Source organism: Manihot esculenta, chromosome 5 (genome assembly GCF_001659605.2).
Source record: "Manihot esculenta cultivar AM560-2 chromosome 5, M.esculenta_v8, whole genome shotgun sequence".
Lineage (NCBI taxonomy): Eukaryota > Viridiplantae > Streptophyta > Magnoliopsida > Malpighiales > Euphorbiaceae > Manihot > Manihot esculenta.
Genome location: NC_035165.2, coordinates 31,384,994 through 31,397,449, shown reverse-complemented (window position 1 = coordinate 31,397,449; position 12,456 = coordinate 31,384,994). Strand labels below are relative to the sequence as shown.

The 12,456-nt window shown below is 29.9% G+C and overlaps 1 protein-coding gene across 1 annotated transcript; it reads left to right on the top strand.

The window, feature by feature from the left end:
• Nucleotides 1-2,181: 2,181 nt before the first annotated feature.
• LOC110615786 (SUN domain-containing protein 1) lies at nucleotides 2,182-8,183 on the top strand. The gene is made up of 2 exons (XM_021757884.2): nucleotides 2,182-3,574; nucleotides 7,668-8,183. Exons 1-2 carry the CDS (start codon nucleotides 2,462-2,464, stop codon nucleotides 7,971-7,973), a joined length of 1,419 nt encoding a protein of 472 aa, XP_021613576.1. The 5' UTR covers nucleotides 2,182-2,461; the 3' UTR covers nucleotides 7,974-8,183.
• Nucleotides 8,184-12,456: the final 4,273 nt, after the last annotated feature.

Genomic DNA, 12,456 nt, shown 5'->3' with positions numbered 1-12,456 from the left:
CGAATTACTTAGAACTTTAGTATTAGAGAATAACATACTTTTGCTTCTGGGATCGTTCTCCTTTTATACTATAAGAAGATGGAGATAAGTATAGTATTTCCTGAAAATCTGGCAATAATATAGCCAGCTACTCAATAATCGTCAAATAAATTGGTAATCCCGCAATTTTTGGCGAAATGGGAATGTACTTAACAATGGTAACTTTGTGTTAAAAATCCATCTATTGAAGGATAACGAGTCTCGACAATTGTCCAAGTGTTAAAGTACTTGAATCTCCTTTTTGTATGATGTGAGTACACTTTTCACTTATCTTATTATTGTCACGTGATCCCTTAATCGTGGTGACAGCTCGTATCTTACTTTAAATAAATGTTAAATAACATTAATTATTAAAGGATAATTTATAATTTAGTCCCTGGGTATTGCCATTATTAACAAGTCAGTCCCTGTATTTTTAGAAACCTATTAAAACGTCCTTATATTTTTTTTCCGTCAACGAAATAGTCCTTCCGTCCTATTTTCCGTTAAAATTAGATAAAGGAGGAGAGAGAAAATTTTTAAAATCCAATTTTACCCTCAAATAAATCCATTTATTTAGTCCTTGTATATTGTAATTATTAACAAGTTAGTCCTTACATTTTTAAAAATCTATTAAAATATTTTTATCTTTTTTCATATATATTAAAACGTCCTTATTATTTTTTTCCATCAATGAAATAGTCCCTATCTTTTCTCATATTTATTAAAACATCCTTATCGTTTATTTAAGTCAACGAAATAGTCCCTCCTCATCGTTTCTTTCTGTCAACGAAATTGTCCCTTCATATATTTTTAGAAATATATTAAAACGTCCTTATTGTTTCTTTTTGTCAATGAAATCGTTTTTTAGAAGTATATTAAAACGTCCTTATTGTTTCTTTTTGTCAACAAAATAGTCCCTATCTTTTCTCAGATCTATTAAAACATCCTTATTGTTTCTTTTTATCAACAAAATAGTCCCTATCTTTTATTTCCTCTTCCTCCTCCTCCTCCTCCGACTCCTCCTCCTCCGAAAAAGAAGAAGAAGAAGAAGAAGAAGAAGAAGAAGAAGAAGAAGAAGAAGAAGAAGAAGAGAGAAGAAAAAGAAGAAGAAGGAGAAGAAGAAGAAGAAGGAGAAGAAGAAGAAAAAGAATAAGAAGAAGGAGAAGAATGAGAAGAAGAAGAAGAAGAAGATAAAGAAGAAAAAGAAGAAAAAGAAGCAAAAGAAGAAAAAGGAGAAGAAGCAGAAGAAGAAGGAGAAAAAACAGAAGAAGAAGAAGAAGAAGGAGAAGAAGCAGAAGAAGAAGAAGCAGAAGAAGAAGAAGCAAAAGGAAGAAGAATTGATGAAGAAGAATTGATGAAGAAGAAAAGGAAGGAGGAGGAGGAGAAGAATAATTGGGGGTAATTTAGTCTTTTACTATATTTTTAACGACAAAAATAAACAGAATGACTATTTCGTTGACGGAGAGAAAACATAAGGACGTTTTAATTGATTTCTAAAAATATAGGGATTGACTTGTTAATAATGGCAATACCTAGGGACTAAATTGTAAATATCTCATTATTAAAATATTAATAAAATCACAATATCACTAAAATATCATATAATATATATAAAATTGATCCTTCAATATACTTTCAATTTAATTTTGACACGATTTTATTAAAGAATTTAAACCAAATAATTAATAAACTCTATGTGATATGATTTAATTTCTAGAATATCGTTTATTTTTTTCATTTCAATATGGTTCTAATATAAATTTCAATATGATTCTAATACAATATTTTAGTTTAGTTTCTAACTCTCAAAAATTATGCACTAACTCTAAACCTTATACTATACACATCGATAGATTGCGTTAAACATTTAGTACTTCAGTACTTTACATTTATTATAAATTACTCAGTACTTTGATTATCACAAATACTAATAAAAAGTTTGAATAGTTTAATTTCAAATAATAAAGCTTTAAAAAATATGTACATCAACCGATGAATTTAGCGGATAAATATTGCGCAAAAGTCTAGTTTCATTAATTGTATTATATAAAATTTTAAAATGTTTTTAGAAAAATTAAATAATAAAATAATTAATAAATTTTTTATACTATAAAAATTAAATTATAAATTTTTCTTAAATTTACTAAACATTCAGGCACGTAATAATAATTCTCCCGAACGGAATAACGGTGACTTCAGGCTCTTTTCCTTCTCCTGGTTCAAAAGAACAAAGCGCTCCAAACGTCGCATCGGTATTCCGGTCTCTGCTTGTCTTGCAACTATCACAAAGTTATCTATTCAGATCTCTCCTCTCATCTCCTTCCATTGTTCCTCGCCCTCTTTACTACAAGGGTTTCTTGATTTCCCTGTCATTTTCTTTTTAAATTAGGTTTCTTTTTTCTTTACACCTTAAATCCCAATTGATTTGATCGCAAAAGCCATGTCTGCTTCGACGGTGTCGATCACTGCGAACCCTGCGGCTCGGCGGAGACCAGTCGTCATTGGTGAGAAGAAGACCAACAATATTGATTTTTTACCCACTGAAGCACAAATTAATGGTGGAGATCTTGCTATGAACAATGTTATAGGCAATGATAAACTTGCGGCCTCTCACAGCAAGGATGTAAGCCATCATTCCATTCGGGGTGAGGCGGTTCTGGAAAGATCCTCGAAAGATTTGGCCCAAGTTAAGAAGAACAACGCCTTGGCACATTCCACCGTTTCACCTCGTAGGACACGTAAAGTGGTCGGCAAGCCCGAGAAGCCGCGGTGGCAAACGGTGTTACGTATTTTCACCAAGAATTTTGTGCTGCTGCTCGTTTTAGTAGGGTTGGTGCAGATGGTTAGGAGGTTGGCTTTGAAATCAGGGGATTCTTCTCTGTCGGGGACACAGTTGGGATTATCGGAATTTGAGGCCCGAATTGCGGAGGTTGAATCGTTTCTGAAGACAACTGTGAAAATGATTCAGGTTCAAGTGGAGGTTGTCGATGCGAAGATGGAAAATGAGGCTGAAGGGCTAAGAAGGGAAATGGACAAGAAGATTGACGCCAAAGGTATATTTTGGGAGAGTGAGTTAAAGCAATTAGTAGCCAGACATGACGCACTGGACAAGTCATTAGGTGAGTTAAAAGCTGTGGACTGGTTGTCCAAGGAGGACTTCAAAAAGTTCTATGAGGAGTTGAAGAAGGGACAAGGCAGTGTGCTTGGTGAAAGTAATCTCAGTTTGGATGATATTAGAGCATATGCGAGGGAGATAGTGGGGAGGGAAATTGAGAAGCATGCGGCAGATGGGCTGGGAAGGGTGGACTATGCGCTGGCATCTGGTGGCGCTATGGTAGTGAAACACTCAGACCCGTATATTGTTGGGAAGGGTAGCAACTGGTTCTTGATGAGTAGCCGAAGTGGTATTCATCCTGATGCGGTTAAGATGTTGAAACCGAGCTTTGGAGAGCCTGGGCAGTGCTTTCCACTCAAAGGAAGTAGAGGGTTTGTTCAAATTAGGCTTCGAACAGCTATCCTTCCTGAGGCTGTTACTCTGGAACATGTTGCTAAGGTGATTTTTAAAATTTTTTTTTATGAATCCCTACATATTTTGCTCTCTGTTGTTTTACAGTGTTGGCAGTAGCAATTACTAGTAGTGTTTAGATTGTTTAGACATTGCAGTTAAGTTGCTGTAGGTTTTTTCAATGTGTATAATCCTATCGTTTTTTATTACTTCTGATGGTATGATATGATGCTTCTCAGCTGCTACAGACAGATCCTTTTCTTGAATACTACTTTGTGATAAATTTGGCAATCTTTCTTTTAAATTGAGAGTTAAATTACAATGCATTACACATGCATCTAAGAGAAATTGTATATTCAAGTAGCCCATGACGTTTGTAAGTTTTGTTAGTGCTGCTTTTGTATTTTACAATTCCTGTGTTCATTCTTTAGGATAACTTGAATATCTGCTGACAGAATATTATTCACTGATAATCGGGGAATAGAAATACTTTTGTATTTACTGTTATCTGAAATATTGTATTGTTATTCTGGAGTTTTATGATTTTGTATTAGCAGACAATAGAAATAGGATAACTTTGTCATCTTTGAATAGGTAAAACAGAGTTCAATGACTGGAAATTTATATGGAGAAGTCCTACTTTAGTTCCAAATTTGCAACAGTTAGAAGCTGAATTTTCTCTCGTTTTGATGATTTGATACAACAAACAGTATCCAGGTGTATGGATGCTGAAATTAAGGTTATGTTCATGAATCATGATTAGATCTTTTCCCACTTGTTGCTGTGGAAATTTTCAATATGTTAGTGCAGTTTCTAAAAAAGTATTTAAAATCACTGATTTAGAATATTTCACCTAATATAGAGTGATATAGGGAAATACAGATGCCAGGTTTGATGTTGAGTTGGAATGTTGTTTCAAACTAAATTGTCTGGATAATATTGTTGAATGGATAGAGTTTGAGGGGGGACTTTAAACTGTGTTGCCCTGTGTAGCTTAAGAAGTGTCATACGTCTCCCATTCTGTGTATACAACATGGAAAGCTTTAAGTACATACCACTGGGTTGAGTTTACTTAATCGTCTTCTATAATCATGTAGTTTGGTAAATATTTCTGTGCCTTTTTTGTGTGTTGGCAAACTTTTAATCAAATGTTCTGGTCAATAAACTTTTATAAGTACTGCATAGAGTACTATAATAATTCTTTTCTAGTCTGATAAAATAGTTGATTTTTTTCCTGGGTCATCAGTAGGTTGTACTCTTCTATCTCATATAGTGAAATCACATTAAAATGCTTTTGTTGTTAATTTTCATGAACTGCTTGGCCACCTGAAAGGGGCTTTGTAACTGTTTGCTGTTATAGGTTTATAGCTAGGATGGAAAATGCAAAGTATGCAAAAATAAAATGGAAAAAGATTATGTTGAGGAGTAGCTAAACTAATCTTTGGCACTGTAGGATAGGCAGGAGGCAAGATACAGGAAATTAATTTTTGGCAGCATATTAAGATTTCAGAGATTAAACTAGAAAAGTATATTCTTTGGAGGTGTTTAAATGATTTTAGAGAGACTATCTTTTGTTTGTAGTTTGGCTCTGAAGACTTAGGGGGTTTGTTAAGCAAATGGGAAAGCTTAAGCAAAATGTCTTTTGGCTTCAAATGCTCGTTTAATTCAAACAATATGTAGAAATATAATAGAATGTCACTTTAAAATTGCCTATTTTTGTCTTCTAAGAAAAGTTGATGCAGGAGAGCTAGGACTATGATTGGAAACAAAAATTTTGAATTTTGAATTCTTAAATTTTCTTGCAAAAGAAAAAAGATTTTAGGTTTCTTTCTTAGGCTTCTGCAGGCTTCCCGCTGAAGATCTAGTTAGGTTCATATTGACAGTTAGAATCTAATTTACAACCCCTAAGAGAGTTAGAAAACAATTGCTATAACTTTGTTATTTGTTTTATTCATTGAAATACTATGTTACTCAGACTTGGATGTGGAATATGGATATCGGAAATGGATATATATCCATGCGTGATGTGTTACACTTTTAAACTTCCTAAATTGAAAACATGAGGGTATATATCAAAATTTAGATACAGGTGATTGGATATGTTATGTAAATAAAATAAAATAAAACAAAAAAATACAAAATTATACATTTGGTTTGTGATAATTTCTTATATTATAAAATTTCCCAATTATAATTAGCAAAGTTGAATACTGTACAGCTTTAATTGGTAATCAATTCAATTTAATGGCTGCAATATGAAATTTTCTCCCAAAATAACAATTCAAAATCTCTAACATAGTGTTTGGTTCAAATCGATTCCATGAAATTATGTGAATAATTTTAGATGAAATTTATTTGAAATGAATTTCATTGTTTGATGTGGCATAAATTAAAATGCAGAATTTAATTGAATTCCACATAACTCAAGTTTGGTATAATTTCATAATTGAATTTTATTTGCTTTTATTTTTTGAAGGCAAAAGGTCTATATTTGCCCTTAAACTTTAGGCGAATGATCATGTAAACCTTTAAACTCTTTTTAGGACCAAACAACATTCAACTATTAAACTAGTAAATAGATCAAATAAGATATTTAAATTTTAAAAATATATAAAATATGCGCTCGGGAGACATATAAGGCATTCACATTCTAAAAGTAGTTAAATAAAACCTTCAAATTTTTTAAAATATGTCAGATAAGCTCTTACTTCTAATTCGTATCCTTTCTTCTTGTTTTACCTCGTTCCTCTATGATTAATATATTTCGGTGATGATATGAGTTTATATTGTCTACTCTCTCTCCAATGAAATTATCAAAATCATGTCTTATTGGATCATAATAAAAGTTGTGACCGACTATATTTTATGTGATTGAATGTCCCTTCATGTATCCCGAAGTGGCAAATGAAGGGTCAAGTCATTCATGGGAAATGATCTTTTAGCATTCATGGTCATGTATTTAGCATTTTCTTGGTATATTTAGAATTAAAAAAGAACAAAAACGGGAGGATTTAGGAGAGATGAAGACCTTCACTAATGAGGTCTTCATAACATAGAGCTGGTAGTGACAGCATGGAGATGGCCATGTAGGTCGTTCAGAGTTAGCAGGCTGAGTTTTGAATTGGTGTTGTGCTTGTAATTTTGATGGTAAGAAGCTCTTTAATCATAATGAAATTTATACTATTTTGATAAACTGGAGTGATGGTTGTCTCTCGGCAAAGCAGTGGATATGGTAATGAACAATGGTGCAATGGCAATGGTTGTGGTAGTATCTTGGGATGTGGGACTAGGTTGATAAGGTGAGACGCTTAGAAATTTTTATAGAAAATCTATTGACAGACTACTCATAACAATTAAATGTAAAGTAGGCATGTGGTTGATAATTCGTCAAAGAAAGTCATAGGTAGTTGACTATGCTTTAACTTCTACTGCAGTCATTTTGTGAAAATTTAAAGTATAGACAATAGAACAGCATAGTCAACAATGAGCGAGTTGTGTCACATGACTGATTTATGTTTATTTGTTATGATTTTCATAGGTTTATCTGGGGAGGAGTAGTTGACTTGAGAGTTTAAGAGAGAGATAGGAAGTTAAAAGGATTTGGAGTGAAACCTTGTTATTTTATTGTAGAGTTGGGAGGGAAAACTGTTTAGTTGTTACTTTTGAGCTATGTTATCAGTGGCAGTTATTGTAGTGTAGTTGAATATGAAAGAGGGAAAGAAATCTTGTGTTGGTAACTTGGTATCCTGTTTTCTGATCAGTAAAAAACCAGTTCTTTCTCTCAATCTTCTCTTCTCTATTTTCTATTTCTTTTCTCTCAGAAATTTGCGTTAGGGTTCTTTCCTAATATGAAGATCCTACTTGATTGAAATATTTTCTGGTTGAAAGGGATAGCTTGATATCATCATGTCTTTTCCTCTGTATTTTGCATCTAATTTTTCATACGGCATGTTAAGTCTTGCATTTATGTCATGTAGAGATAATACAAAGGATTATGTTGCAGTTCTCACTTTACACTTGTGAACATTTAAAGTTTTTCCTTTTTTCCAATTTGTTTTCCAATAATAATAATGATTGTTGTTATTGTTTCTATCATTAATTAAAATGTGCTCCAATAATATTATTATGGTTTCGTTGACAGAGTGTTGCTTATGACCGGTCAAGTGCTCCAAAAGACTGTCGGGTGTCTGGATGGCTGCAGGGGGATGATGTTGATCATGCAATTGATAGTGAGAAGATGTTTCTTTTAACTGAATTCACGTATGACCTTGAAAAGAGCAATGCTCAGACGTTTGGTGTGCTGGACTCAGCAGCCTCTGGCATTGTTGACACTGTGAGGCTGGACTTTTTATCCAACCATGGGAGCTCCTCCCATACTTGCATTTATCGCTTGAGGGTGCACGGTTTTGAACCTGATTCTGTTTCAATGGTGACAATGGAGTCTTAAAATACCATCTCTTGTAACTTTTCTTTTCTTTTTTTTCTTTTTTTTCTTTTTTCAAATTTGTTTGTTTAAATTTGTCAGTTCATCGAGTATTTGTGTTAGATTGTTAGGTTGCACTTGAATGGATGTAGACAGTCTTTGTATTTCTTGGTCAATTGTGTACTGTAGACAGTTGTATTCTTCGTATTAGATCGATTTCGAGTTTACTGTGCCTATGAAAATTTGATTTCTTGAAAAATGTTGATTAAACTCAACCGGATTTACGGTTCAAATTTGTTGTTTTAACAAAATGCTAGCAGCAAAGGACAATCTGTTCACGAGATTTCAACAAATTATTATAGAATTATCACAGACAAATGTAAAATTAAAATCTTCAAATCTTCAACTGAAATCAATAAATCTATATTATATATATATATAGCTGGATTTAAAATAGGTTAGGAAGAGATTTGCAAGTAGCATATGAATTGTAGCACATCTAAAATTATACGAATTGTACCACATTTAAAATTTAAATATTTATATTGAGTGGTACATTTAATATATTTTATTTTTATTTTTAAATTATATTTTTATATTTAATAATATTATAAATTAATATATTCAATGCTATTTATTATCTTTATTATTATAATTTTAATATAATTTTTAAATTTTTATTATATGTGATTTTTTTATTTTTTTCTAATATTTTTAATATAATATATTAAGTTATAATTAAAAAATCTAAAATTAAAAACTAATTATATTTTTAAAATAATCAATAAAAAATAATATATTTAAAATTATTATATATTTTTTAATTATATTTCTATTATTAATAAATTTATATATATATAGAGATTGATAAGAGATTTAAAAATGTTACTATTAAACTCATAAGTCTTTATTATATTTATTATTAACGTTTTGATATCTTACTACTTTTTAATATATTATATTATTAATATTATAATAAAAAATTTATTATATTTTTATTATTTAAAAGCTTTATTATTTTTTTATTTTAATATTAAATAGAAAGTTAAAATTATATTTATAAAAATTGAGTAAACAACATATAAAAAATATTTAAACAATAAAAAAAAATATTTTTACCAGCAAAAATTCTATAAAAAAGAATCATATAAAATTTTTTTACTATTTTATAGTATTGTTGTTTATTTATTTGATAATTTTATAAAATTATAATTAGTATAATTTAATTGCAAATGCTCCATACAATGTGAATAATTATATGTATGTAAATATATACAATTGATTAAAATTATTATAAAAAAGTATTAACTGTAATAAAAATATAACATAATTAAAAATGCTTTTTTTATATAAATTCTGTAAGTACAGTCTCTATTCTATATATTTTTTTATCTAATTCTTTCTTTCTTATTTTTAAATGACTAACTTTTTTTTTTATTATTTTTTAATATTTAATATGAAATGCATGTTGAACAACTTTGACAACTAATTCAATTCTATTGGCTAAATTAAAATTAAATGATGAACATCTATATGTTTTAGGAGAGACCATTATATTTTTTATCAATAATAAAATATATTTATATTATAATCGTTGTGAAGATATTGATACTATTATAAAATAATGTTCGCTTATCATGATTAATATATTAAATTTTACCACTCATATTATATAGAAAGGATATTATGCTAAAACATATAATTCTTCTTATCTCAATAAATTTTATTTTTTAAAAAATATAATTTTTTAAATAAAATTTATTATTAGATATTAATAATATATAATAATTAATATTAAAATTTTTAATTTTCTTTATTGTAATTGAGTTTAATATATAATTCATAGATTTATATTTGATTACTGTTTTCAGTTTAAAATTTTAAACGAAATGTTTTTTTTAATAGTCGAATTGAATTTATAAGGTAAGAAATATTATTTTATAAAATAATATTATATAATAATAATATAAAAAATTTTATTTTTGGCACGCGGGCAAACGACTAAGAGGATACATCAATTTCAGCTTCTGCATTCTCAGCGTATCAATGTCGTCTATTTCTTCAGTGAGGGTACCCCCTGATAGAGGTGGAGTGAAAATTAACATTGATGCTTCCTTCGAGTATAGCTCTTCGAGAAGTGGAATTGAAGTAGTCATGAGGAATTCCTTGGGTGCTCTGCTGGATGGTTTCTTCTTCTCCCATTGGTCACTTTTCCCTTTGGCAGCTGAGGGACAAGCTCTAGTCTCAGCTCTTCAGTTTGCCATCAGCAGAAATTTCCTTCATGCTTCTGTGGAGACGGATTCGCTCCAACTTGTTACAGCCCTTTCGCAGGAGGCAGACGCTTCTCGTAGCTTCGTGCAATCTTACTAGTTTAGGTCATTGTGAGCTAGTTGTCCTTCCCAATCTGTTTCTCTTATTCCCTGGTCTGAGAAATTTTGTGTTGATTGAGTTGCTAAGCAGGCCAGGATGGTGTTGATGTCATTTTCTTGAAATTCAAGTATGCAAAATTTCTTGAATTCAAAATTTTGGAAATATGCAAGAATTCAATTTACTTTTTTTTAGACAGTGATGTCATTTTCTCCTTTATAATTGCTTTTCTTGTTGTATTTGGCTATTGTATTTTTCCAGGAAAAGGAAGACGGAGGCAATGGTGGATTCAAATCACATTCAGCAGCTCCTACTCCAATGTCAGACAAAGAGAAGAAACTTGATCACTTCATTCAACATTTGATGTAAGTAAATTATAATTATCTCCATAATCTTTAGCTTCTGTCAATTAATTACCTATCAATCCATGAGTAAGAGCTCCATCATTATCCACTGCCCATAGCTGCTAGATGAACCAAAGCCTTTTTTGTTTTTCAATTCAAAAACAAAATCTTTAATCTTCTTGAATCGCTGGTTGTTATGTTCTTACTTTCCTAATTCGCATGTACACTCTCTTGTACATATGCAAAGCTTTGGAGAAGAAATAATATACAGCTCATTTTCCTAACCTTCTTAGCCTCGTAACTTGGTATCAGAACAATCTTGAGATGGTTACTTTTCTATTATTTTTCCTTTACTTTCTTGAGAAAATCTTCAGCTCTGGATGGCTATAACTTCTCAAAATGACTATTTAGAAGGCTAAATGATAGTAAAAGTCTAACATTTTAATTATTTTATATTTTAATTTAAATATTTAAATTTTGGATGAATTGACCTAATATTTTTATTTGAGTATAATTTTAGTTAATTTTTAAAAATTAAAATATTAGATTTCAGATAAAATCTCAAATATAATATTTTATTATTTTTTATATATAAACTAATTTTACATATGAAAAATATTATCGATACTTAAATGATATACAACATTTTATTTTATATTAATAATTATAAAGATTTTATAATATATATATATATTATTTTTAATTATTTTGTATATACTTAAATTTTAGATTACATAATATGTATATTATAAAATATTCATAATTATTACTATAAAATAAAATCTATTACTATTAAAGGTGTAAATTGGATATTTAAAAATAAAATTGCTTATTTTTAATTTTAATTTTAAAAATTAAGTAAAATTACATTTAAATGCAAATATTAGGTCTTTTATGGTGAATTGGCCTTTATAAAATCTTTCTAATCCATATTACCTACAAATTGATGAAAATCCTGCTTTAGTATTAGTTTCATAAGTTCTTAGTAGATTTAACAATCATCCATGGGCCAAAGCAATAAAAATGGTATTGGCTTACGAAAACAAACTGAGATTCATCGTTGATACTTTTTGTTATGTATTGTTCCTTGTGAATATGGTACCTTGGATATTGTTAAAACTTACATAAAAGGAAATCATGTGATTAGATTTTTAGAAGGCTTCAACGAATAGTTTTCAACCGTCAAATCACAAATAATGTTAATAGATCCTTTGCCTCCAATTAATAAAGTCTTTTATCTTATTATTCAATAAGAAAGATAAATTTTGATCGGTAGTAGTGTTAATTCCAAAGTTTTTCTAAATAAAACTGTAAGGAGTGAGAATGTTGCTTTTGGTAGCAATAATTACAAGTCTTATGAAGAAAAGGGTCGATCCATCGGAAACCAAAAAAAAAAGAAAAAACACTTATTTTGATAGATAAAGACATTGTTGTAGAGACTTGCTATAAAAATAAAAGGGCTTTCCACTAGGCTTTGAATTCAAGAACTTAAATTCAAATTTTGCTAATGTTGTGATAAAGGACCAACTTGATTTTAGTTTACATTCTGAGACGGTGACTACAAATGATAATGGTTCTAAGCTAGTAAATTTGACAACAAATTAGTACTAGAAGCTACTTAATATGATTCAAGATCAATTCTTGACAGCTACCTCTCATCATGCTAATCAATTTTCCACCAAAGAATCTTATGCTCAGGCCGTCACCAATCCTATTTCAGCCCTATTTCAACCCTATTTCAATGGGACTGTCTAATGGTAATCAAGTTATGGCAAATTTTCTGGTATCATTCAATT

Excerpts from the sequence above, each read along its gene's own strand:
- LOC110615786 (XM_021757884.2), top strand. The coding sequence starts at position 2,462 with ATGTCTGCTTCGACGGTGTCGATCACTGCGAACCCTGCGGCTCGGCGG. Across the intron at positions 3,575-7,667 it reads CTCTGGAACATGTTGCTAAG|AGTGTTGCTTATGACCGGTC; the intron begins GTGATTTTTAAA and ends TTTCGTTGACAG.